This window comes from Lepisma saccharinum, chromosome 10, assembly GCF_977018435.1.
Source record: "Lepisma saccharinum chromosome 10, izLepSacc3.1, whole genome shotgun sequence".
Lineage (NCBI taxonomy): Eukaryota > Metazoa > Arthropoda > Insecta > Zygentoma > Lepismatidae > Lepisma > Lepisma saccharinum.
The window spans coordinates 78,047,021-78,074,945 of NC_139238.1; the positions used below are offsets into that span (position 1 = coordinate 78,047,021).

The 27,925-nt window shown below is 37.3% G+C and overlaps 3 protein-coding genes across 10 annotated transcripts in view; 1 reads left to right on the forward strand and 2 right to left on the reverse strand.

Moving 5' to 3' along the window:
- The window catches only part of mTerf5 (mitochondrial transcription termination factor 5), a 34,032-nt gene extending 17,060 nt beyond the window's left edge, over window positions 1–16,972 (reverse strand). The window contains exons 1-2 of one of the 5 annotated variants that reach the window (XM_083129956.1): window positions 16,892–16,972; window positions 3,609–3,785 (exon numbers count right to left, since the gene is read on the reverse strand). In XM_083129956.1, coding sequence (XP_082986082.1) covers window positions 3,609–3,785; window position 16,892 — 178 coding nt within the window. In that variant the 5' untranslated portion in view covers window positions 16,893–16,972. Of the gene's footprint in view, window positions 1–3,608; window positions 3,786–9,309; window positions 9,332–11,172; window positions 11,295–11,530; window positions 11,587–11,723; window positions 11,799–16,891 lie in introns of those variants that run through there. The other 4 variants (XM_083129955.1, XM_083129958.1, XM_083129957.1 and 1 more) reach the window with 4 other exon arrangements.
- Window positions 12,041–20,911, forward strand: LOC145993961 (peptidyl-prolyl cis-trans isomerase NIMA-interacting 4). Its single transcript, XM_083129961.1, has 3 exons — window positions 12,041–12,248; window positions 18,522–18,641; window positions 20,736–20,911. Exons 1-3 carry the CDS (start codon window positions 12,144–12,146, stop codon window positions 20,892–20,894), a joined length of 384 nt encoding a protein of 127 aa, XP_082986087.1. The 5' UTR covers window positions 12,041–12,143; the 3' UTR covers window positions 20,895–20,911.
- Window positions 20,912–24,833: 3,922 nt separating this feature from the next.
- Window positions 24,834–27,925, reverse strand: part of LOC145994395 (acyl-coenzyme A thioesterase 9, mitochondrial-like) — a 41,043-nt gene continuing 37,951 nt past the window's right edge. For all 4 annotated transcript variants that reach the window (XM_083130517.1, XM_083130513.1, XM_083130514.1 and 1 more), the window contains one exon: window positions 24,834–25,474. In XM_083130517.1, the coding sequence (XP_082986643.1) occupies window positions 25,466–25,474 (9 nt within the window). In that variant the 3' untranslated portion in view covers window positions 24,834–25,465. The remainder of the gene's footprint in view (window positions 25,475–27,925) is intronic.

The window sequence follows — 27,925 nt, forward strand, 5'->3', positions numbered from 1 at the left end:
GAAATTATGAATTGCATCATTTTTTTAAAATTTTACATCAACATTGTGTGGTATTCATTAGATAGCTATTTTAATATTCTGAATATCTCTTCCATAATCCAATCAACATTTTAAAGGGAAACTCTGGTAGACTCAAGTGGTATAATTGCATTGAAATACATATCCCAGGTGGACAGAATTAAAGTTCGCCTACTCAGAGCCATCTGGAGCACCGGAGCCACGGATTGCAGTGAAACTTCGTATGGAGGCTATGAAAACCATGGGAATATGAATGCAAAAAAAAAGTTCAAATTTTCACCACCAGAACCAGAAGACATGCAAAACTTTACTTTTAGTTTATGTCAATACAGAGGTGTTCAAAATGCGTACTGTCAATGTGAAGAGAAGACTAACTAACTAACTAACTCCCTAGCCTTCTTAAACCCGAAGGTTCATGGCTGCAGCAACACAGGCTTTCCATCCTTCCCTATCTTGAGCAAGTTCTATATACTCTTTTCCATCCCTACCGATTTCCCTTAGGTCCATCTCAACGTTGTCCGACTAACGTTGATTAAACCTGGCTGGTAACCCGAGAATGCTTGTTCGTAAGACAGTGTGATCAATCATTCAACAGTAGGATGTTTATTACTGTGCACCCGATTTCAGCACTACATTTCCACCTGGTGGTGAAATTTTGAACTAATTTTATTTTGTCAGCAATTCGTTTCCCCATTGTATCCAGAGCCGCTTTACGAAGTTTCAATGCAACCTGATGCTTTGAAAATGCTTCAAAGAGCTCGGAGTAGGGGAACTTTTATTATAACCACTTGATATATTTATAACTATTCTGAATGCAAGTTTTAACCATTACATTGACCCACGGCTTAGTATGAATGGGAATCGAGGAAAGTATTGGTTCAGAGTGGTAGAAGGTTAATCCTATATTATATTAAAAAAATTACCTATTGGTGAGCCCAACTTAAGAGTTCAGTATGGGGCTTATGGCGACAGTGTTGCCGCATGGTGCGCAGTAGAAGAGATCTCCAGCGCGCATCAAGCGTCTGCTGAAGTACACGCCGCAACAAAAGTTAGTGGTCAACAGGTACTGTTCAATACAAAAATGCATGACTTGGTGGGAAGCTGTTCATTCTTGCCGCTGTTGGTCCAGAATAATGACGGTCCGTGGAGGAAGATATGAAAATAACTTTTTCCGAATACATCTACTTTTCATACGTCTTGCTGTCTATTTTATCACATACGTCGGCAGTATTTTTTCTTTCATTTATACACAGAAAGACTAATCAGAACTGGACCTACAGTTTAAAGTGGGATCCGAACCACTATGTGCCTCGAACGGGTATTGACCCCGAGACCCGTTGATTACGAGGCGACGACGTTACCACTGCACCATCGGGGAGGCCTCTTTAACATTTTTCAGTGCACTGTCTTACTTGAAACAGAACCGTGTTCATTATACAGGCATACACCAAAGCAAATCGCCCCCCCCCCCCCGCTCGTCATCGGATTTTAATCGAGGGAATATAGTTCGACACCCAGTGGAGGCACATAGTGGTTCATATCTCACATAAAACCGTAGGTCCAGTCCCAATTAACATATCTGTGCATAAAATTGGATTCAAAACTCAATTAACCAATTTTTAGTAGAGGTGTGAAATAGATGAAGTTCTGTTGTATTTGTGTGAACAATGATTACAGAAAGAAAGAGAGATACGTCGGAAATATTCAATCTAAAATGCTCTTGCTTTGTGTCCATCAGTTAACGTTATTGCCTTGCAAGCAACAAGTCTCGGATTAAATTTACTTTAAGTATCTCATAAATCTATTCCCTATTTATGCATTTGCGTCAAACCTTCATTTATTATTTTAACTATCTGGAAAAGAACTGCCCGATCATTTTATTTAATATAATGCTATCATTACTTTTTATAATACTTAGTCATCCTTTGGGAAGAGCAAGTGAGCCGGGGGTCTCCCGCTAGATCTGCCAATGCATACAATACTCCTGTTTTCGGAGAATTACCCAAAATGAGAAAACGCGCACACAAATAAGAAACCACTTGACACCACGGAAGCCTATTCACAAACTTTTGCCTGGCCATTCCCCACCCCCTTCCCTCTTCCCAACACCTGTTTGCAGCGAGTGGCAACAGGCGGAAGGCTGTTATTTTTAACTCCCCAAATCGCGGTTAACACAAGAAAGGAAAGTGCCTTTTTTGAATGGTCTGAATTGTAAAAGAAGGTGTAGACCATCAAAACCTTACATTTCCTCTGCTTTTTGCATATTTATTATTTTCTCCTCGAATGTTAACGGCTTTTGTTTCTGACAGAAACACACGTTTGGGGGTGGTGATCTCAAAAGTAAAAGCCCATAACAGCCCATACTGAACTCTTAACTTGGTATCCACTATATTTCCTAATTACTCTATTACTTATATACAGAATGGTATATTTTTCTTTGACGCTATCAACATTTTGATCATACACATAGATATGTTCACCAGACTCAAATGCCAATTGAAAATTCATGGTAGTGGGTATTAGAAATGGAGTTACAAATATAAGTAGTGCCATTGCTGAGCTCCACACTCCCAGCCACACCTCAACCTTCACCTCCATAGTATTAACTGTAAACCTTTGGAACAAAAATTGAAAATAAATTACATTAATGTTTTTCCATTACTTTTGTTCATAAATCATAAAGGTAATGAACACAGTAGGCAAAATTCATGCGGTGGGCCTATCAGGCTCCACCCCCCCCCCCCTTACCCCAGATGTGTTTTCTGACATGGCATGCCAGTGACAGCATACAATTTGATGGCAATTTCTGTAATTCTTATTTAGTTGCACCTACATAAACAATAAAGGAAGTAGTGTTTCAATAACAACATGGTCTTAGCTTGAATTTTAATGATAAAAAATGTGTGGACTTCAGAGCACCCCCTCACCCTCTTCAGGTAAGTTTATTTTACATCACGAGTAAGCTACTAGAGTTAAGTTAGTCTTCACTTGCAAGTTGCATTGTGAAGAGTCAACATGTCAACCCGTTCACCAAGCTTTGACAGGTCAGACCACTAGAAATCATCACCAGGTGGCCGAACATTGGATCTGAGGATCATAGGAAGCTAAATTTCATACCAATATAATTTTAACTGCATATACTCATCATTGGTAGTTGCAACTTGTTTTGTGTGTCCAGTAATCGACACAGGTGATGAACTTGAGAGCACTCATAACAGTGTACTCATGTTGAACAAAGGACTAATAAATTTAGTCAATGTAATGATAGTGTTGGTGAAAACAGTAAAAAAAAATGAGCAACCATCAAGTAGGTTACAAGCCATTAATAAAATGGTCAAGACAACAAAGAAAGCAAGTCAGAATTGACACTCCCGTATCAAATCATAACTGACGCTCTATACCTGAATCAACTGTTTTTCACACAACCCAAGTCTGGTAGAATGTTACCAAATGTTTTCTCATACTTCTAGGCTTGCTCATTGACTTGTTTCTTGAGATCGGTGTGTTGGCTATCGGTACATGGTTGAAGATGGGAGCATTTGAAGTCGAATTATACTATTTTGGTGGCTAATTTACCCCATAACACTTACCTATTAACTCTGCCAATACATTTGGCTGGCCTCGCAACATGGCACTTGTACTTTTCTGGTGAAATTGTTGACACACAAGACATGGTAGTTTCCTTTGTAATATGGGTGCAAAAACTAATGGTTTAATGATACCTGCTCCATAGTGACAACACAACCTTTGCATCAGTCTAGTAAGCACTGAAAAGATAAATATATACATACATGTTTTATAAACAAATGCCTGCCAATCTTGAGATATAATTTACAGTCACTCATAAAACTGGAAAAAAAAACACCCATAACTTCCATAAAGAATACTAAAAAGCACTTGCCTTTTGTTTCATAGATTGGAGCGAATTTACAATACGGGAAGTATTTTCAATTGCTTTCAAATTCGGCATACTCACTAATTTTGGCCTCATAATCACGAATCTGCAGTTAAAATTTGGCGGTCATGTCTAGAAATTACAAAATAAGTCGAAAAAAGTGGATCCGTGAACGGAGTAAACACCCGTGATTTATGAAGAAAACAACTATTTTTTGCAATGATTAGCGTTTCAAAACTATGTTTATAATGACCCTTAATTTTAACTATGCTTGCCTAACCTAACCTAACCTTACCATGAATGGTTCGTGGGGCAAACATGTTTCCACCTTTACACAATTATTTTATTTGATACACATGCGACTTGATATGAAAGTTAAAAACCCAATATTCTCTTAATACAAGTTTTATGTTATACTTGCTTGAAGTTTCTGATGTACAAGTTAACCAAAAAAGTTCTTGCCATTTTTGAGCATCAGAAACAGAAAGGTATGTAGCAAATGTCACATACCGTTATTCCTCAAAGTAATCCCCATCAGCATCCAGCACCTTTTGCCAACATGCCTCCAGCTGTGCAATGCCCTGGCGATAAAACTGGGGGGGTCTCGGATGGAAAGAACTGCATGAGTGCTTGCCACAAGTCTGCCTCATTTGCAAACGATTTTCCACGAATATGGTTGTCCAGGAAATGGAAGGTGATAATCTGTTGGTTCAAGGCTAGGGAAGTACTGTGGATGGCACAGTGTCTCCCAGCCAAGTCACTGTTTGGTATCCCTGGCCACCCACACCACATGCAGCTTGGCATTGTTGTGAAGAAGCAGTACACATTTGCGATTAGCCAATGCTGGCTCCTTATGCTTCAGTGTCTGTTGCGCACATTCCAACTGCTGCGAGTAGAGGTCGCCAGTGATGATTTGGTTCATTGGTAGCAGCTCATAGTGCACCATTTCAGTTGGTGGTCCACCAAACAGAGCATGATCTTGCATGGGTGTAAAGGTGGTCTTGCAGTTTAAGGCACAGGGTCCCATGTTGACAAGTGTTTGGGAGAGTCATACAGGACTCACTTTTCATAACTGGTGAGCACTCGACAGACTTGCGGTGCCAAGAAAGCAATGAGAAACAGGCTGTTACTCATTGTTGCTTCTTGCCTTCCGACAGTGTATGAGGTACCCTCTTGCTCAACTTCAACATCTTCCCTATGTGGTGTAGGTGCAGTCTGGCTCTTTCACCGGAAACCTGGAAGTGGTTGCAAGCTCACCACACCTTAGGCTGCTGTCCTCCTGTATGGCTGCCTTCAGGGCCTCGTCATCCAGTACCTGTGGTCAGCCACTGCGGAGTTCTTCACAAAGTGAGAGATCTCCCGACCTGAACTTCTGGAACCAAATTGCTATCGGTGTGTTCATTCACAGCATTATCCCCAAAAGATTGACATATTCGGCGACTTGATTCTGCTCTGGACAAGCCCACCTTAAAGTCATAAAGCAGCCAACCCCGAACGAGCTGCTTCAATACTTCCATTTCTCTTCACCTCTGCTCAAGCTATGACTGCTATGAGTGTGCAATATGTCTGTATTGGCCAAGACCAAGGTCCCCACTCCCACCCCACCCACTTTTCCGGCACGTGGCACACATATTTTCCTATCAGTGATCAATTCGTCCCATGTGATGTTAAAAACGGCAATCAGCTTGTAATTCCGGAGCAAATGAAGAATATAGAGAGTTTCCAATTTCGTTAATTTTTGTATACTAACTAATTTGGCCTTCTAATCACGAATCTGTTGTTAAAATGCGAGGGTCACATGTGGAAATAGGGAAAAAAGCTGATATTGGTGGATTTTTTTACAGCTGTATCGCATTATTTTAGGAACAAAATTTTAACTAAGATTGCCTAATCTAACCTTACTGGAAATGATTTGTGGGGCTACCCGTGCATGGTTCATGGCAACATATATAGACGTAAGTGTACAATTTTTTCACGTGACCCCTGCATTTTAACAACAGATTCGTGATTAGAAGGCCAAATTTAGTTAGTATACCAAAAATTAACGAAATTGGGAGACATTCTCTGTATTCTTCATTCTAGCCGTAATTTCTCTAGTTATGGTTGCAATGTCATCTAACTGGTAGTTTTGATGCCATCTGACATGATACACAACAATCATAGCATTATTTATTGGCAAAACAATCCCAAAACAATTTCTCAAGTTCTTCATACTTTTCTATCAAAATGTGTGTAGTGAGTCTGAACTATTCCAACATAATTAAACATATTTTGGAGCGAATTTACAATACCGGACCCCTCCCCGATTTTTGTAATATTTCGCATACTCACTAATTGAGGCCTCCTAATCACGAATTTGAAGTAAGAATTTGGGGGTCACGTGTAGAAATTTCAAAATAAGCTAAACTGAGTGGTCTCCGATCGGAACAGAAACCTTGGATTTCTCCACGAAAACAATAGTTATTGCATTATTTTACGTAGAATGAAATTTATATATTCCTGATATTACTACGACACCAAATTTTAACTATGCTTCCCTAACCTAACTGTGAATAGTTTGTGGGGCTACTCATACATGGTTCTACGACCCCAAATTTTAACTATGTTTGCCTAACCTAACCTTACCAAGAATGGTTCGTAGTGCTATCCGTGAATAGTTTGTTGGCCTATTGCAATCACGGACCGATAAAAAAATGTTAGTTTCGTAGCACTGTAACGGCAAAACTTCCTCACTCAATTTAGCTTATTTTGAAATTTCTACACGTGACCACCAAATGTTAAATTCAAATTCGTGATTAGGAGGCCTCCATTAGTGAGTATGCGAAATATTACAAAAATCGGGGAGGGGTCCGGTATTGTAAATTCTAACCCATATTTCTTCCATTTTACAGGCAGATATGAACCCTGTACTTATCCCCGAAACTCATGTGAGCTTCATAGTGTGGAAGATATTCTGTTCTGTTTCTTTGGCCTTGTACTATGTACAAATTTTGTCCATTTTAGACATAGACTACTGTTACTAAATAAAACAAAGACTCAATGAAAATAATTACTTTTTGGCATTATAAACATATTCTTCACATTAAACTCACTGATCCAAGGTTTTTCAGGCACTTTTTGGTTATGACAGCATGTTCTGAATGTGCTCAGACTTTAGTATGCTCAATTTGACTGTCCATTATTGCAGGAAAATCAAAGCAAAATATTGAATTACCTTCCCAAGAGGCTAGCAATATGCTTTTCATATTTGGAAATGATGTGACACTCACATCTCATCTTTACTTCTCCCTTCATTATTTGCATTTAGAATTTGTATCTGTAGGTATATTTTACTGGCTTGCTTTCAACTGTATGTTCAATTTTGTCTACCTCCAGAAAATGAATGTTTTTGTTATATGCTGCATGTGTAACGTTCTTCAATGGAAAATATAAAACCACTAGGTACTACAGTATGTAACATTCTTCGAAAAAGAAGAAAAAACATCTTCGCGGATAAAAGTGAGTACTAGTTTCTCCGTATTTATATACTACCGCGTCTCTCTCTATTCCCAATTATGAATAACATTCTTATTCGTACACACGGATATTCAAAGAAAATGCTTTAATATCTGAAAGGAAATACACTCTTTTGAAATTGTTTCTTTACAATTCAATAACTTATATCATTAGGAACATAAAATGTTACCCAAATTCTGTATAACCAAGGACAATAATTAAATGAAACTGAAAGAAAAACATGCCATTTTTTGTACAACTTTTCTATTCATACACTTAATAATATAAAATAAAAAAGTATATTCAGAGCAAATTGACTGACAGTTCCAATACTTTGACGTATATCCTTAGGCTTTAATTACTGCTTGACACCTGTTCTTCATAGAATTAACCAGTTTCCGACATGTTTCAGAGCATATTTTATTCCACTCAGTTTGCACAACAGATTACAACTCTTCTTTGGACTTGACGCCTGCTGTATGGACTCGCCTCTTCAAAATTGCCCATAAATGCTCAATGAGATTTAAGTCTGGACTTTGAGCTGGTGTTTGTAGTAGTTTGGGCACATTCCAAATTAGCCAATTCATGTTAACTCACGCCTAATGCTTAATGTCATTGTCTTGTTGGAATCTGCAGATACGCAGCATTTCCATTTTTTGGGCACTCTGCTTTACATTGTTCTTCAATATGTCCAAATAGACATATGCATCCATGATACCATCAATAAACTAAATGGTACCAACACCTTTGGATGACATACAGCACCAAATCATTAATGACCCACCACCGTGTTTAACTGTTGGAACTGTGTTAATGTGATCATTGTCTTTATTTGATTTTCTCCAGACCCTATTTATCCCATCTGACCCGTATATATTAATCTTGGACTCGTCTGACCATATGACACTATCCCAAAATTCCTGATCCTTGTGGATGTGCTCTTTCGCAAATGAAAGTCTATTCCTGCAATTCACCTTATTTGCATACAGCCTCTTTCGTGCTATTCTGCCATGATATCCATGCTTCCACAAGGCATGTCGGACAGTTTGATCGGACATCATCTTGCCAGCAACATTTTCTACTAATGGTCGTAACTGAGGAACACTTAGTCGGGGGTTTTCTCGCACTCTTTTTAAAATAAAGCATTCATCACGTTTATTCAACTGTCTCTCTCTTTTGGTTTTCTCAGCACATTCTTTGTTGAACCTTCCTCTCTAAATTTGTTTACTATGGGTAAAAGTTTACTATCCTTCGGACACCTATAACTTCTTAGTTTCGCCAATTTTTGACATTTGTACTTACCTATTTGCTTCGCGGAACATTCCTTAAGGTGTATTGACATTTCTTTCATCAAAGTAATTGGAATTTTTCACATTACGACTACTTCATTCTCGTAGTCTTTTCACTTGCCTGAGCCACAACATGGCACGTACACCTTCCCACATAATCGCACGTCGTGCTTGTGTTTTGTCGATTTTCATTCGTTCTGCAGTGTTTCAACCTTCGGAACCCAAGAAATACACGTGAACAAAGCTCATCTGATCCAATGTGTATATATATATATATATATTGGCATTGTTTTACGAAGAAAATTGTAATGTTTCGTGGCGCTATCCGTGAATGGTTTTTGGGGCTATCCATCCCGGACTTGGTGGGAAATTTAAACTAAAAAATTATTACCATTTGAAATTTTTCAGTCCAAATTTCCCTCCGATTCCAGGCTCCGCCCCTGGGGTAATTGACCTAGCACCCTCGACCGCTAACGTGGCCCCGCCTCCACGGCTCTCTCTATAGAGTCCCTGTTAAAGGCATGTTAGAAATTGGCAAGAGTCAACTGCCCCCAAATGGGACCCAAACTTTTAAATTTGAAGCAATACGTTTCCAGGATACGGAAAACTTACCTGAATTTCACCACGCATCCACTATACGTCATATTAGGTATATACCCACGGCCCATTCCTTCTAATGAGTAGCTTACATTCACTGCCACATTTTCGACATTCCTTTCCTTTCTTCACGATCACATGTCCAATTAAATTAAAAAATCCACTGGATCTTCCACACCCGGTACGAATTTCACCACGCATCCACGACATGTCATGTTTCTAACTTTCGTTGCAAATACAGACAGTTCGAAACACTGGATACCCAATGAACATGAACAAAACACAATCACAATGCATGATGATGTACGAAGGTGTACGCGCCAAAGGCTATTGTCAGTCCGAGAATTAATTTTCAACAATGAACATGAATTTCCCCTTTCATACATTCCCAAATCACACAAAACACCTTCTCACAATACTACAGGAACTTATTGCGGTAAGTAGTTTCTTCTGTAGAAATGAAGAAATCTGTCTGAACAATAGTAATCTAGTACCATTAAAACTTTAATAATGTTAAGAACTTGTAACTTATAACTAAAATAGTAAACTACGTATTTTATTGTGAATGTTATACTACACCATGGTGAATGAATGTATGAGGGCCTCCACGGTGACAAGAGTGGTAACGCCGTCGCCTTGTGATCAAGGGGTCCCAGGCTCGGATACCACTTTAAACTGTACATCCAATCCCGATTAGACTATTTGTGCATAAAATGGACTCAAAACAACAAATCAATGATGAATGGAGGTATGAAAATATCATTCAAAATGAGCGGAATAAACATTATCAAAGTTCATGGCAACAAACTATGTATTTATTTAAAAAAGAAAAAAAACAATATCCAAGAAAAAGATGGAATGTTACTGTTCAATGTGTTACCAGGTGCGTCGCCTGATAATGTTGGCATGAGCACATGAACACTCATGTATATGTCTTAAATTACCGGTACCAGTTAGATAAGCCGGAGACACATTTAACTCGTTTATTTTCAGATAAAATTCATTTCTACTTACCTCATATGCATAGCGGAACATTTTTCAACTTTTGGATCACTTCTTTTTCCATGAAAAAAGCATTATTTTTAACATTATAATTATCTATTGGTCGTTGGTAATTCAGCGGGCAAATCTTTACTCACGTTGTCTATCGTCAGCTGATATGCAGTATCGTCAGCTGATGTGCAGTTTCCAAACTTATGAACCGATAAATGCCGCACAAACTATTCACAAAAGGTTTTTAAGCGAAAATTGATTCACAAACCATTCACGGAAGGTTAGGTTCAGTTAGGTTAGGCAAACATAGAAAATTGAATTGGAAAAAAAAAAACGCTCACACGTCATCTTGTAAAACTACCGCGTGGTTGTTACACTAACACTTATAAACCGAAAAATGATTGTTATTAATCCACAAACAATTCACGGAAGGTTAGGTTACGTTCAGTTAGGTTAGGCAAACAGAAAATTAAATTGGAAAAAAAAAATCCTGCTCACTCGTCATCTTGTAAAACTACCGTATGGTTGCTGCACTGACAGGAGGTTACGCAATCGAACACACGGAACATTTGATTCACGTAGTCGACGGTAATGGTGGCACGAGCTATCGTGCAACGGAGATGCATGAATGACGAAAAATATCTAACTTACAGGCCAAATAAGTTGCACGATTCGAAAAAAACAATTTCCGCAACTTCAGAAAGTCCACAAGAGCTCAATTCCATAAGTACTTTCTCGTCTTTTCTCATGTAAATTTCAAGAAATGTGTCTCCGGCTTATCTAATCGTTACCCTCTCACCTACATATTAAATGCACACACACATACGTAGCTACGCATATTTATTCGAAAAAAATACTATGTTTGATGTAAGAGTATATACACACAATTTACTTTGATACGACTTCTTTCACGTCTGATAACTTATATAGATAGTTGGTAACACTGACTACCATGGTGTTCCATGGAGGGCGTTGAACATAATTGTTGTGCATGTTGCATAGAGCTGGCAGCTATGGGGCTGTTAGCCACTATACCCGATGATGTTCACTTCGCTGTGCGAACACTGATGCAAGCTGCAGTACTTTTTACATTCAGCACCAGAGTGCAGGATATACAAGGTTAAGTCTAGGGGGACTAGAAAAGGTCTGTGCTACATGGTTGCAAACTTGAGCGAGAATTCGCTAAACCTGGCGGATTTTAAGGGAGAGAGGGACAATATCTCCTAGGTCCTTCTTGTATTACCTCAAAAATAGCGTAAATTTGGGGGGAAATTGTTGAAAATAATTTGAACTGTTATTCTCACTTTTTCATTTTGAAGATGAAGTTACAAGGGAGAGGAGTAAATCTGCATTCAGTACAAAAACATTATTGTGAACACTCGTATGCGAACCGCACGTGACGCCACTGTGTGTTACTGCACTAAAGAAAAACTTACTTTTATGATGTGTACATGCACTCAAATTTCAAGCAAGTTCTTGAACAGTCATTTGTCATTTGCATTCACTTGTTTTTTTGGTCTGTCGTCAGTGTTGCCCACCCCAACTACAGAAGCCCAATCCCATTCGTGGAATGCATTTAGAAACGTATTTATTGAGATTATATGGGCAGGGAATGTACACCGCATGTTAACGTTCATGCATCTCAATTCTTCAGGCAAATTTCATTCTATAATTTGAATTTGTAAAGGACGACCGACCGGATCGTGTTTTTTTTGTTTTTCTTTTCACACCCTGAAACAAATGAAGAGAGCGCTATGAGATGAGAATTTAAAAAACCCGATAATAACATGTGATAGAGATATTTTGATCATATGTTTGTACTTTTGTTCATATAGAAATTAACTAAATTTATTGAAATGCCTCCCAAAAAGGGCGGTGGTAAAGCAAGTGGAAAAGGGAAAGGGGGAGACGAGGAGAAAGGTTCTGGTGGGAAGGATAAAAAAGGTGGAACATCTGTAAAGGTATGTTGCAGGCTCCAAATTATAATAAGATCGAAGGAAATGTTTACCTCCTATTAAAATGCACGACAACAAGCTATGTGCGGCACATTAGTTCAATTTCTAAAAGTAGTTTACAATGTACTACTATTGTCCGTTCGCAATTGCATTTTGGTCTACCGCTATGATTGGTAACACTATGGTATAGGGATTTCATTCGTTCATTTCATTTTTTACATTCATACTTACCTATTATGCATTGCGAAACATGGTTTAAGGTGGGCTTTCGCTTTTTTCAAGAAAATAGCTTCAATTTTCCACATATCTAGTAGCCTAATTGTTGTTCGTTCCTCTCGCACAGAACGGAGAAATCTTGACTAGCCCGAACGGATTTCTTCAAATTTACAGGAGAAACTACTTACTGAAATCAGTTTCTGTAGCATTGTCGAAGTTATTCGAGGTATTTTCTTTCACGGAAACTGAAAACTTCACCATAGAATGCTGCAGAACAAGAAATTATCACTTTTTATGTAAGAAACTTGCATTTTCTGTAAACCGACAACATTTTGCCATTGTTTCCATTATCTACCTGCAGATTGCGTGAGCATCGAAAGTCACACGGTCTCGCCAGTGTTTCCAAACGTGCCTTTTTTTACAAGATTTTTTTTTCTTTTTGTTTGAACTATGCTTATCTAACCCAACCTTGTCGGAAATGGGGCTATCGTGGATGGTTTTTGGAGCTATCCGTCAATGGTTTGTGGGGCTATCGTGAATGTTTTTTTGGGGCTATCTGTCAATGGTTTGTGATGACATAATGAACACAAAAGTAGGTATTTTTCGGTTAAGAAGGTTGAAACACTGCATACCCACTCCAAATCTACAAAACTCAAGAATGATGCGCGATGATCCATGATGAGTGCACGCCATATTGTCTGTTACCCAAGTGGAACAACGAAGACAAATAATGACTCGTAATGTGAAAAGTTGACACTATTTTATGGAAAAAGGTATAACTTCACCTCAAAGAATCTTCCGCAATGCAGAATAGGTAAGTATCAATGCCAAAATGAACGAAATAAACGAGTAAGGGGTGTTCGGGCTATATCGCATAATTACCGGCGTGGTCGATGAACGGTGGGTTTGCAGTGTGGTAAGACTGCAGAATATGGGCTGCTTAGGAGGAACGCAGTTCATAATTTTTTGGTAATGTTTTGTAGTTAGTAATCGGGAAAAGTAAATTTGAAGGTGCGAAAATTTTTTTTCTTTGAAAAAAACTAGAAATACGTAACCAGGTTGGGCGCTCTTGGAAGGAAAAAGTAACATGCTGGCGCACATTCCTGCACAAATCTCGTGAAAGCAAAAAATGCCTACGTTGATAGGTAGCTAGGTTTAGTTCTCTTAGCCTGAATAATAATTTGTCATTGTATTTATGCTAATGAAACCTAACCTTGTAGGCATTCCTCGTCGAAATAATGAAAGTAACTGTGCGTAAACAATATGGATGCGAACGAATAGAGAAATGCATTGCTTTTAGTAGCAGGCAAAACATTTTTCATTGTATTTATGCTATTGAAACCCAATCTAACAGGCCTAACCTAACCTTGTAAGCATTCCTCGTCTGAAATAATGAAAGAACTGTGTGTGTGTGTGTGTGTGGAGAATCTGGAGCGACAAATCAACTCAAATTCAGCGAAACGAAGGGTCTCACTTATCGCACAACACTTGAGGAAACTTGTGTTCTGACATCATGGGGAAAAAGCATTTTTATTTTAGGCTAGCTTGGTTTAGTTCTCTTAGCCCAAAGAATAATTTTTCATTGTATTTATGCTAATGGAACCTCGTAGGCATTCCTCATCTGACGTCAGAACACAAGGTAGCAAAACTCTTGTGTGGAGAGGAAGACTCCGAAACAAATGACAGCAAATGTGCGTAAACAATATGGACGCGAATGAATGGAGAAATGCATTGCTTTTAGCAGCAGGAAAAACATTTTTTACGTGCAATAATATAATAGTAATCAGAAAAGTAACACCGGAAAATGGAAGTAGAAGGTACATACTTTCAGGGGATATAAATTTTGTTAGCCTATTTAGAAGAAAAAAGCAGCCCATGTTCTACAGTGAGACCTGCAGGGTTGCAACCTTCTTCATCGAAAAATACCTACTTTCGTGTTATTCATTTTGTATTTTTTTTTCAGGTTCGAAAACTCCACGAACCATTCATCAATAGCCCCAGAAACCATGCACACAAGGTTAGGTTAGGTTCTGTGAGGTTAGGCAAACATAGTTAAAATTGTCATGTTCTGGCAAAACAATGGCGAGTTTTGGAAACACTGACCGGTGGTTACGTCATTGACTGCACAGAACATTTGGTTCACGTAGTCAAACGTAATGGAAGCAAGAGCTTTGGTGCATTGGAGAGACATTAATGTCGAAAAATATATGATTTACCGGCCGAATAAGTTGAATGAAGGGAGAAAACATTTCCACAAGCTTTCAAAAGTCTACAGAAACTCAGTTCCGTAAGTAGTTTCTCCTGTAAATTTGAAGAAATGTGTTTTCCCTATACCATACTGTTACCCTATGATTTACTAATTTTCTCGCTGAACTTCAAATTGTTGGAAACTAATCTCTTTATTAGTCATGTCCTATCATACACACTTCCTCATACATGTTTCACAATGACTGGTCTTTCGTTGACTCTTGCGTTGGAAATGGGAGTAGTGCTGCTGGTAACAGTTCCGTATATCGGAGACACATTTCTTCATTTTTACAGAAGAAACTACTTACGGAAATGACTTTCTCTAAGGTTTCCAGTGTTCGTGGAGGTATTTTCTTTCATCGTGGAATCTATTTGACCTGGAAATCGTGTATTTTTCAAGAGAAATATCTCACCGATGCATAAGTGCCATTGCTTTCACTATGTGAACCGGATGCTGCATACGTTTGATGACGTAACCCCCTGTCAGTGTTTCCAATCCCATTTTTTTAAACTATACTTGCCTAACCTAACCTAACTTTATCGAAAATGGTTTGTGGGGCTATTCATCAACTACCCGTGCATAATGTACAATTTTCACACATGACGAACACGATAGTAGATATTTTTCGGTGAAGGTGGAAACACTGCATATCCACTACGGTAGTCAAGATGTGTCCACCATATTGTGTGTTAAGGAAGTGAGGGTAACAGTTTCATACATCGGAGACACATTTCTTCAATTTTACACAAGAAACTACTTACAGAAATGAGTTTCTCCAAGGTTTACAACGTTCGTCGAGGTATTTTCTTTCATCGTGGAATATATTTGACTGGGAAATCATGTATTTTTCTAGAGAAATATCTCACCGACGCACAATTGCCATTGCTTTCATTTGCTTGCCCTACGACAACAGGATGCTGCGTACGTTTGATGACGTAAGCCCCTGTCAGTGTTTCAAACCCCTCCCCTTTTTTTTACTATGCTTGCCTAACGTAACATAACCTTATCGGAAATGGTTCGTGGGGCTATCGGTCAGCTACCGTGCATAATGGTTCATGGGGCTATTTGTGAATGGTTTGTGGGGTTATCTGTGAATGGTTTGTGGGGCTATCCGTCAGCTACCTGTGCAATTTGCACACGTGACAAACACAATATTAGGTATTTTTTTGGTGAAGGATGTTTCAAACACTGCATGTCCACTATGGTAGTCAAGATTTGCAAGCCATATTCTGTGTTATGGAAGCGAAAAAATGAGTCAAAGAAATTACTCTCTATGTCAAAAATTGTTTTTTTTCTTCGTGTAAAAAGCATAATGGCACCTTGAACTATGTTCCGCAATACACAATTGGTAAGTACGAACCATGCGAAACACAAAATATACAATTTTAATGTGTCTCCGATCTATGAAACTGGTACCGAAGCAAGAAAAGGAATAACAAAAACTACTCTCTATGTGAAAAATTGTGTTTGTTTTCATGTAAAAAGCATAATGGCACCTTGAACTATGTTCCACAATACACAATTGGCAATTTCGAACCATGCGAAACAAAATATATGATTTTAATGTGTCTCCGATATACGGAACTGTTACTGTGCTGCCATGTGTGCAGTATCATTTTGCAGAATTGACTTCATTTATCATTATATTGTCCATCGCTTTGCATTGTTGAGGAAAATATAATTCGTCGAAATTATCCCCACACAAACAAAAAAATACACAAACTCTTAACAGCATTAAACCTAACACTCCTAATAGTTTTTCTTGTATGTTTGCATTGTAGAATTATTTTCCTGTGGTTTACGGTTATTACAAATATCTGATGAAGGGAGTGTGTTCTCCTGAAATGTCACAAAGAAAAACTGTTTTCTTATTGCCATGCCACATAAAATGTTCACATTACACAAAATATTCATAAACCATGCAAACTTGCATTCGATTTGATGCTTTTGGTGTTATAATTACCTCCTACATGCCAACAGTGTTACTATTTGTATGTTTTGAGTAGATTGGGGCCATAAAACTACCGTTGTATTTTCACACTTTCCTACCTCTCTATTATGAAACAAAACCAGACATCCTGTATGGTCACTTGTGCAAACTACATTTCACTACATTATTCCTTACAAATTAATACTTAGAATAACCTAAAGTGCATAAATTTGTTTCTTTGAACTTTAAGCTTACTTCCAGAATTGTTTCCATTATTGTAAATTGTATCTTACTCTTCGTCCTATAGTACCTATGAAAACATTACACACTTGGAATCATGGCCACTTGAACAAATTTCCAGTGCAAATAAAGGAAATAAATGTTTACAAGGTCTTTGTGAACTACCTTCAATGATTCATATATGAATCATTTCTCTTCTACTCTAGGTTATTACAAGCATAAAAACACAGTTTTTCGTTGTGACGTTTCAGGAGAACGGAACAGACATTTATTTTTAGTTTGACTAAAGATACAGTTATAACAATAGTTAAGATTTTTTTTTTAATAAAAAAGAGAATCAGTTATACAATAGATGTTGTCATTGTTACATTGTTGTAATATAGCAACATAACTGTGAAAAAACAAGCAGTCGTTTTTATTTTTATTTCAGATAAAAATTTTGATCACATTTTTATGAAAAAAAATATGATCAGGCAATTCAAAATCATCATTGCTTTCACAGAGTTTCTTGATGTTTTCTGTTATAATAGTAGTACGTGTGGACATATATGTCAAAGCCAAAGCCGCCCGATCATCGGAATCTACCTCATTTGCGAGACTTCCATACACGGACCTTCTTCCAAGAGTTAAATATAAACTTCAAGATAAATTGAAACAGTGGTGTATAGAACAATTTCAATCCACGGGCAACACATATAAATGGTTTGCAGAACATTCACAAAACAAACCTTGGTACTACTCATATAATTTTCCAAGATCAGTTATTATTTTTATAATACGTCTACGTACAGGTCATGTTCGCACTAATGATCATTTATCACAATTACATATTTCAACAAAACAAACCTGCACATGTGGAGAAGATAATCAAGATGCTACACATCTCTTTTTACAATGTCCTAATTTCGACAGAGAATGAGATGAATTATATAATGGTTTGCGTCGCCATAGAGTTCCATTCCCTACATATATTACTGCCCTGCTCACGGATCCCATTCCTCCCATCATATGGCTTCTTTATGGATATGCAAGAAGATGTAATTTGACGATCTAACAAATAGTATAAATAAATATCTATATATTTTTTTTTCATTCTTGTGAAATATAAGTGAATAGCGAACTAAATACATATTGCAAAAAAAACTCAGAAAGATGATTAAAATCGACTACCAGTTGATAGGGTCAGAAAAAGAAGAAGAGTATAATAGTAGTATTTCTTGTATGTACGTATTGCTTGCATTCTAGAATTATTTCATATATGTTAGGTTTATTGTGTAACATACATAAGGTTGAACATAATGTTAAATTGTGGAAACAAAAAATGGATGAATAATGAAAACTTTGTTTCCAATTTATTTTTACAGGCAAAAAAAATTGAAAGTTGTAAAACAAATGTAGTGTGGACTATTGTGTAACAGACCTGGATGTTCTCTACATTTGATCCTATCGTACTCAAATTTTCATACTGGTATGTTTGTGAGAAGTTAAAATATCATTAATTTACAACCATAAAAAACATATGTACTTGAATTTTATTTATTTGCATTTGCTTTGTGTTACAGAGCTGAAATTTAAAATTTTAAACTAAGAATAAATTCTCTGTTGAATGTAAAATAAATTACAATATTTTCTTTTGCCTTAAAAGGTGAGGCATATTCTGTGTGAAAAGCAGTCAAAGTCCTTGGAAGCTATGGAGAAGTTGAAAGCTGGTGTGAAGTTCCCGGAAGTAGCAGCACAGTACAGTGAGGATAAAGCAAGACAGGGGGTAAGTAGATCCAACTGTATGCCTTGATTTCTCCCCCTTGTTACCTTGTCCATTTGAGACAAATTTCCTTAATATTTGGTAATGTTGTCACATTGTAATTAAGGGGCTCCCACATTCGATCCATGGTGATGGCATGTAGTGGTTCAGATCCCACTTTAACTGTAGGTCCGGTCCCAATTAACATGTGCATAAAGTAAACTTAAAAACCTTTGAAATCAGGCACACATTTATTATTGCGTCAGTCAGGTATAAACTGGAATTTTGCTCTCATCTTTTTACACGAAAATATTGCAAAAAATACAGATTAATATTTTTTTCTGTATACATTCCACTACACTTTTGACACTGGATTGGTAATTTTGTAATGTCTGTGGCATAGAAAGACTGTGGTTGATGCCGAAACAAATTGCACAAGAAGTGCTCCAGCTCCTCATCTGTCCAAACAAATGATAACCTCAAGGGGGAGAAAGTTCAGGGCTGTATGCAGGATGTTCCAGGAGAGTAGAGTGAATTTTCACAAATTTTTCTTGTTTAGTCATTTGCTGATCTGCTTTAGTATGGTCTGCCATCAAGAATGTTTTGCTCCTCCATATTCCATACATGTTCATATCCACTTACAAACTTTTATTTAACAATAATATGTTGTGCAACTGATACTGACACTCATTGTGCTTGCTACTGACTCAATGTTTCAAAGGTGAATTTTGTAGTATGGAACGAGTCTCAGACATGCCCATTTCAAGCTGTGATTGGTCCTGAGATGCATTTGGTGGTACAGCTGTACGGAACAAATTCCAGTTTATATTTGACTGACCCATGTGTGAAGTGTGTAATAACATTTTCCATGCCAAAGAATGTTTATCTTAACAACAATCATGTGAAGTGATGTACAGTAAGGAGAAACTCTCAGAACCATAAGCTTTTATTAATAAAACAAGAGTACCTGTGCCATTTCATATGAATAGAGCCTGCTCAGACAGGAATCACCTAATTTCTCGATATTTGCTCAACAGTAAGTACTTGCGCATTTTGATATGAAAAAAAAAGATTACATCGTCAAAAATTGAGCAGGTACCTTTCACATGCTTGGGCCTCTTGTTTCTGGCGAAGTTTTTAGTTTCTCCTTACCTTTTTAATGTGTTGTGTCTGTCCTGTAGAAAAAGATATGGGTGTGCTAAAGCAGCAGAGCCTATCTGGCAAAACCTACCAATAATTTAATGCTAACACAAACATCTATGTTCAATATAAAAATTTATGAGGTGTATTCCATTTGTAGATATTTACTGAGGAATTTATCATAGTGGGGCAACACCAATTTATTTGTTGCTTCCTTGAACAAGGACTCATGTGAAGATGTTATCCGTTTTTTTGTATACAAGAAATGTGAAAATCAGCTGACTAATAACCAGATATGTGAAGCCTATGGTCAAGATACCATGAATGAATCATTGGTGAGAAAATGTATCGGACAGTAAATATCGTAAGAATAGGCCTGATTCGATGCTGTGTGTCTACCCATGGTCAGAGTATTGGCTGATTCAATAATTTGTGAAAACAAAAACTTTCACTTCCTTCCTTACAGCCAGAATACTCAAGACACCTGACGATCGGTACAGAAATGGGGTTTCCTTCTATGAGGAGTAATCAAGGCTTCCAGGTTCGGACCCTACTTAAAACTGTAGGTCCAGTCCCAATTAGCCTCTCTATGCATAAAGTGGAAAACTACTCCTATGAGAGGAGAAGGAAAAACAATTTCCTGTTTGATAAAGCCTCAATAAATATCAAAACAACAGAAAAATTATATAAGGAATGACCAATGTGATAAAAGTAAAATTCTTTGAAAATGCATTGTAGCTTTTTTTTTAATAGCCTAACAGTGACTGCTATCCAAATATTCCTTGTTTTTTGCCAATTAATTGTTATTAGATAGTATAAATGAGCAATTTTAAATTTGTTATAGTTACATATATACAAACTACAAAAAAGTCTCATTGTATTTGGCCATACTTATTAGAAAATTTGTTAAAAATTGGTTACAGGCACATTGGCACGTATTTATGTGTGCATATAGTAAAAATAGGTTTTATTTTCTAGGGAGACCTTGGATGGATGACAAGGGGTTCGATGGTGGGACCATTCCAGGATGCTGCATTTGCACTTCCTATTTCCACTGTTGCCAACCCTGTATACACAGATCCCCCTGTTAAGACAAAATTTGGTTATCATATTATAATGGTGGAAGGAAAGAAATAAACTTTTTGTACTTTTAATTATTGTATTATTAAAGTATAAATGCTGCATAAGGAAGCACATGTAAGTACTGGTAACCCGAAGAACCAACCAACATGCACAAAATCAATGTTGAATTTTAACATTAACTCCCCCATCAAAAGTTGCAAATTTCCTTACATTCAATGATTGTAAGAACAGTCTACCCCAGAGGATGCAGGAACGAGCAAAATGTACAAATTTATCCCAACACCACACAAAAGTTTCAAAACAAGAAGCCTGAGGGTTTATACACGTGTATTGTGGTGGTTGACGATGCGTTGCAAATTTAAGAAAAGGGGCGAAAATATAACGTGCAGAAGAAAACAGTCACACTGCTTACTGCATCTATTGCAAAGTAACCCAGTAATTCTTATTTTAAATGTGTTTTAGTCTCTTGGCAACATTTCCTTCTTTGCCAGTGTCCCATCGTAAGCACATTTCACATGTATATTAAAAATGGCAGAATATTGCACCAAATTATAAAATATGTATTTGAAGATATATTGAATTTGGGTAATTTTACTTATAAACCAACACACAAATACCAATAAAGTACTGATTAGTCTGTCCTATCCGTAATATATAATAAGCTTACCATAATACAGTGCCTTTTTTGGTCGAGTCACCAGCGGAACAGCGGTTAACGTGGCAGAAAGTAAGATTGTATCTGCCTGCAAACAGGATGCAATGTCTGCATAACTGGAACTGCTAGCTATGTAATGAAAGAAGCTCTTACAATTACATTGACAGAATGAAAATGAGCACAAACCTTGTTACAAGAGGTGTTGGAAATTATGTCCTTCTGTATCCACATATTTACCGCATATTTAAAAGGAAATTTTCACTAGCACGTATCAGTTCCTCTTCCAAAATTGCTTCAGTTTCCCTCCTTTCTTCTAATGTATGGTTTCAGGTTTGAAAGCTTAGTAGCTTGCCACGCACACAACATGAAAATGTCAGTTTCTTGTGCAAGGTGCAGGAGGAATTTTTGATCGTACTTCAACGATTCTTCTCATTAAGCACATGCTGTTTTACCCTTTGCTTCTTATCAAGAACAGACGCTGACGGGGCGCCGACTTGTCAAAATTATTGAGGGGGCTCTGATCACTGAAATAAATGAATGAATGACTCACTCCCTCCCTTTTTTAAAAATAAAACTTACGTCTTCGTATAGCAGTTTTTAAGCAGCTATTATATTCCTCATGCAAATGAAATGTAACATGAAAAACGTGTCTGTTTTTAGATAACAATTAAGATTTTTATTTAAAAGTAGGCTATGTATTTACATTAAGAGGCAAACATAGCAGTTTTATGCCGGCCTCGGTATCCGAGCATGTTGGGTGGTCGGCCCAACTCGCTTTGATCCGGAGGTTTCGGATTCGAGTCCCGGCGAGGGCATGGGTGTGTTTTAATGTCCGCAACAGACTTGTAAAGAAAGGACATGTGCCGGGTGCAAAGAACCTTAGTGTTGAGGTATCCATAAAAATAGCAAATATTTAACAGTTTTATTTAATTATTTACATAAATGCTAACACAAATCGCAGGCAAATAGTTTTCCTTTTTTGTTCTTGCTACAATATTTTACTTTTTAAATTTAATTTTGCAATAATAAATAAACACATAGCACGCCGTGCTTTAGCAATAATGCCTTTGATCATAGCCCTTCCCGCTTTCGCAATACAGACTTTTCATAAGCTTTCCTTGCGTACTTTACTGCAAGCCAGTGTTAAATAAACTCAAAGACTTTAGAATTATTTTCCCCTTATTCTTTGGACTAGAAGAAGAGATTTCAAGGATAACTAAATATCGTAAATATCAATATTGCCTGAAAGTCATGCTTACGACCTCAAATTGTTCAGAATTCACTAAACAACAAACATACTGGTATAATTGTCATATCACCTTGTTATTTTGAAACTCTTTTTAGTAAAAATGTTAACAATACTCATAATTATATAGTTAGTATATAGTAATAAGTCATGTGTTTTGCTGTCTCCGTTCATAGCCACCCCCCCAAAGGTGATGATTTAGCGGTCTCAGTCCCCCAAATTTGATGGTCTAGAACATTTCAAATGTGTATATAAAGTTAAGTTCATATTGCACAATTAAGAGTAAACTTTACAAGAGAAGCAAAATAATACATTAGATCCTCTTAAGCAACTAAGCAATATTATTTGAGGGTCTCTGCTCCCCATCATTAACATTGGGGGGGGGTTCAAGCCCCCCCCCCAAGCCCCATGGAGTCGGCACCTATGGACCCTGATAACCTAAATTTGTTCACAAGTATCCAAACACCGTCTCTGTGTGAAACAGGAACATCTGGAAATTCTGCTGCAAAATGTATTTTAACTTCCCTACAGTATTCAAATTTTCACAAATGAATGGCTTATTGCAGAAAGGGACCTGAGTCACTTATGCACAATTCCGAGAAAAACAAGAAAAATCGTATAATATTGATAGTGTAAGAAAGAAATGTACCGTTGTTGGCTCAAATATTCAGCATAATGAATAGTTAATTTTGCAACTCTCAATGCACCCCCCCGCAGTATGCTGCTAGAGACAGTGGAGATGAAAAAGTTGTGACTCCGGTACCTTTCTGCAATAAAATTGGAAACTGTGAGAAATAAGACGAGAAATATCCTCTTCATTTTGTTAGTCTGTTCTTCACAGACACCACACGTGTCTACCTGTGGCCTCCGGAAACGAAACGCAAAATTTTCCTTAAAATACTTGTAGTAGAAACTGTATTTTATTCTGGACATAGGGTATTTTTTTTAAAAAACAGTTCATACATCTTTTGAATCGACAGGTTTTCATGTAGGTATTTGATGTCTGCATAATGCCCACGTTTAGTTGGAAAAGACGCGATATGTCCATGCACTGCCTGCATATCCTCAGCCTTAATCATATTCCCACTTTTGCTCTGTGCGCGCATATCAGTAACTTCCGCAAACGCTTTATTCTTTTCTCTGACACATCATAAAGTCTGCAAAACGCCTCACGACAAACTTGTATTTTGCTACTTGCCAGTAGTACGTGGTACTTAAACAACTCTTCGTGTAATGTAGCATCTTCTTTGCGTGGACGATGTGTCTTAACATTTTCAACATGGATCATTCTCTGCAAATGTATATCCTATTCATCTTTACTTTGCATTCTATACAATATGTCAAAAATTGCACGTTGTTCATCTTCGTTAAATTGCTCATAACATTTTTCTGGGCACTTACACGGCGACCGCACTCTTTTCGCAGGTGTTATAACACCCTTGTAGTTCACCTACTCCTGTCCATTCACCCTTGCACTTCTAATCACATTTCTGTTATATGTTTCCGGATGTCGAATTCCTTTCCGACGCTTTCTTGGACTGTCAACGCTCACGTCACTAACACTACTATCGTCCTGCATATCTGTAATACAAGCAACAAAACCTCTAACAACAGTTGCCACCGCTCTGCACTAACACATATCACCCTCTACAGACCACGGCTACAGACGCAGTATTCTTACGGAAATCGCTCGTCACTTGTTTCAGAGTTGCCAATTTTATTTTCCACACAGTTATTTCTCTTTCTCTGTGGAAAGGGACCAGTGTCCGTCGCTACAGAGTAGCTAAGTTTATTGCAGAAAAGGACCCGAGTCAGTGACTCAGGTACCTTTCTGCATTAAAGTACACTTTTCACTGTGCATTTTCTTGGCTATAGCCTCGTGTGACTGACGTCCTTTCTGCACTAAAAGAGGAAAACAAAAAATACCATTAACTCCGATACCTCAAAAATGTGACTCAGGTCCCTTTCTGCAATAAGCTATTCAAATGTATTTTTTACTGGAGAGAGAATTAAAAAGCTGTGGGAGAAGAAAAATGTTGCCAACCATTGTATGTTAATGCAACTGTTTTTTAAAAAATAATATATACATGGATGAGTTAATAAACAGCTATACTAGAACTGGAATTTTACACTTCAAAAAGATAAATTGTGTTTACCAAGGTCAATCTTTATTTTTAACTATGCTTGAAAAATGCAAACATAATCTATACACAGGCACCAAACTTGATAACAGTCTCATACAAGTCAACCGAATATAAAATCATCACATTTACAGCAACAAAAAAAGATATAAAAAAAGAAAGTACACCAACTTTGGAATACAACATTGGCAAGAATATACTTACAGCTTGTATGCATCTATAATGCGAAATATTTGTGTGCAAAACTGAATTATTTTATAAAACAATTGTTTCTTCAAACATTTCTATAAATTGCATTGCAGAATAAAAACTTAACAATATACAGCATATTTAAGGTTTTATAACAAATATCTGTAACATTACAGCACCTCAGAAAATACTTTAATGTACAAAAATGGCTTCACCCAACACCGTTGCTTCAGATACATCTTACATTAGGCACACAGGAAGACTAGAGGTCACACTAACAAGAGAAAACTATAACTTAGGGGTTATGTTGCAACATGTGACTTAAGTGTTGCAGTTTATCTGCTTATGCTCAGTCCCATTGCATCTTTAAAATGCCGTCGTCCATCCAAGTACATCATAGCCTCTGAAAAAGAAAATACAATGCTGAATGCAGTTTATATGCTTTCTTCCAGCTTTTGCCTATACAACTAAACTATGACTACTATAGGTCTTTTCTACTGTTATGGTGGGTGCTCGATAAGCTGGCAAGGGAAGTGGGGAGCGGGGAAAATGGAGCAGACCAACCAGACAACAGTGCTGGCACCGAGAGTTACGTCGAGGGGAGGAACTACCATGCTCACCTCCTTCTACAGGCTGCTGTGTTTCTTATCGTGCTGGTCGCTCCTCTTATCACCTTATAGGGCATCTGCCTTAAGACTGCAAAAGAGCTTTAGAATGCTACAGGGAGAGTATTTCCCTCAAGCACCCAATAGTTCTAATGGACAATAGCTACAAAATTGAGAGCTCCTCACTCAACATGACATAATGTGTAAATAATGCTCGACCAGGCAAAACATTTGAAGCCCAGTAGTTCACACATAACTTCATTTGTCTGTCATAGTGGACCCTCTAATATGAAAGACGTGGTGAAATCGAAACTTAAGTGAACATAGTCATCATTTCCCTGTTAAAATGTAGTTTAGTCTATTTTACCAATACACAGTGATAAATGAAAATGAAATACATGATCGTGGGATGTAACTAAATGTACTCTTTCCTGGCTATCTCTGGAGCAGCAGAGAAGGGGGGGATCAAGTGGGCAATACGAAGCAGTACACGCTGCTGCGAAGGATGGTAACTGCAGTCACTTTTCCCCTCCATGTAATCCCATTCCCTCTCACGTGTTCATTGGTACAGCCATCTCGTATCACTACTTGCGCAGAGACTTGTTTTCGTTTGCTTGCTCCACGGATAAATGGGATATAGTATAGGTGCACATTTTTATATATACATATATGTTTCTAAGATTATTGTCACATTAAAATGATGTTTGATTATATGTTATTACTAGACCTCGGATTATTAGGTTGTAAAAAGTGTGCTTTTACGTTCCTAAAATAGGCTTTAAAAATCCTAAAATAGGTTCTAAAAATCCTAAAATAGGTTCTAAAAATTCTGAAATAAGTTCTAAAAATATTAAATTAGGCTCGAAAAATACTGGTATGGTTAAAAAAAAACTTAATGGTACAAAATTCCTGATAAGTACTGATTAGATACAATCGTTAAAAAATCACAAGAACCGTAAGAAGTTATAGTAGGTATACGTAACCAAATTTTCATTTGTATGCATCATTTTCAAAATTATCCACAAATTATTGCGATACTATATTTGTTCTATTAGCAAAAGTTACTTGTTGGCATGAAAAATGAATTAGTATGTAAAATTTGCTGCACAATATCCAGGAATTATGCAAGAATTACTGGCTCTGGAAATCATGTGTGAATTTTGGTAAAACATGAAAAAAAGATACAAGCAGATGTTTTATTGTATCTTTATCTTTTAATTATCTTTCAACGGAAACATAGTGGTGCAAATTTGAATGTTGAAACGTTATTTTGCAAGGTGTGAATGCCACAAAGGACCGAACTGACACGAAAGTGAGCAAGACCACATGGATCAGACAGAAGTTTGCACTTTGGACTATGCAGGCAGTAGAGGCAATTGGCTGCCAAAACTGGGAAAGGGGGGGGGGGCAAAAACAGTTTACTTTCTCTTAGTAGATAAGGCATAGTACGGGGGCAAAAAGTAGGAAGCAACTGCCCCCTCTAATCGCCGCCACTTGTGCACGCAACAGTGGTGTCAAACCTTTTGTTTTGTTTAGAGCTTTGAAAAACATCATATACTTGGAGGGGGAGGGAAATAGACAGAAAACATGTTTCAAACACACAAGTCATTGAATTGTTTTGTCACCAAACCGAGTAAATACCTCTGTGAGATATAAATATCCCGTAAAACCTAAAAAAAAAGATTTAATTTAGGCACATAAAACCTAAAATAGGTTCTAACAAGCAAAATAGGTTATTTTAGGTACTAAAAAACTTTGTCAGTTGTTGCATTTTGTAATGATAGTTGACATAACTTGTTAATTCTTATTTACCTGCAAAGGAAAAAATAGGTAAAAAATCTAAAATCCGAGGTCTAGTTATTACTGTATCGTATTATTTCACAGAATACGAGTATTCTTTTCCATAGTAAACTCATTTAAGTTATTTGGTATTTTGAAATGCTTAGGCAGGTCTTCAACATGGTATCCAGTGTCATATTTTACGTTTCGTTCTGTAGATATTGCATACTCTCATATATATCGTATTTGGGTCTTTCATAGTAGTGTATGAACTTATAATTGAGAATTGTAATTGCATGGAGTAATTTCCTTTCATGTAGGGGTTTTATTCTGCTTATTAGGCTCTGTAATACAGGATAACCTTGTATCATGCTCGAGGGTAGAGGACTCGAATGAATACTAGCGAGCAAAAGTTATCCCATGCAGGACTAGTGGCCACTTTTATTTACTTTTGCCTTCATAGCTAAACT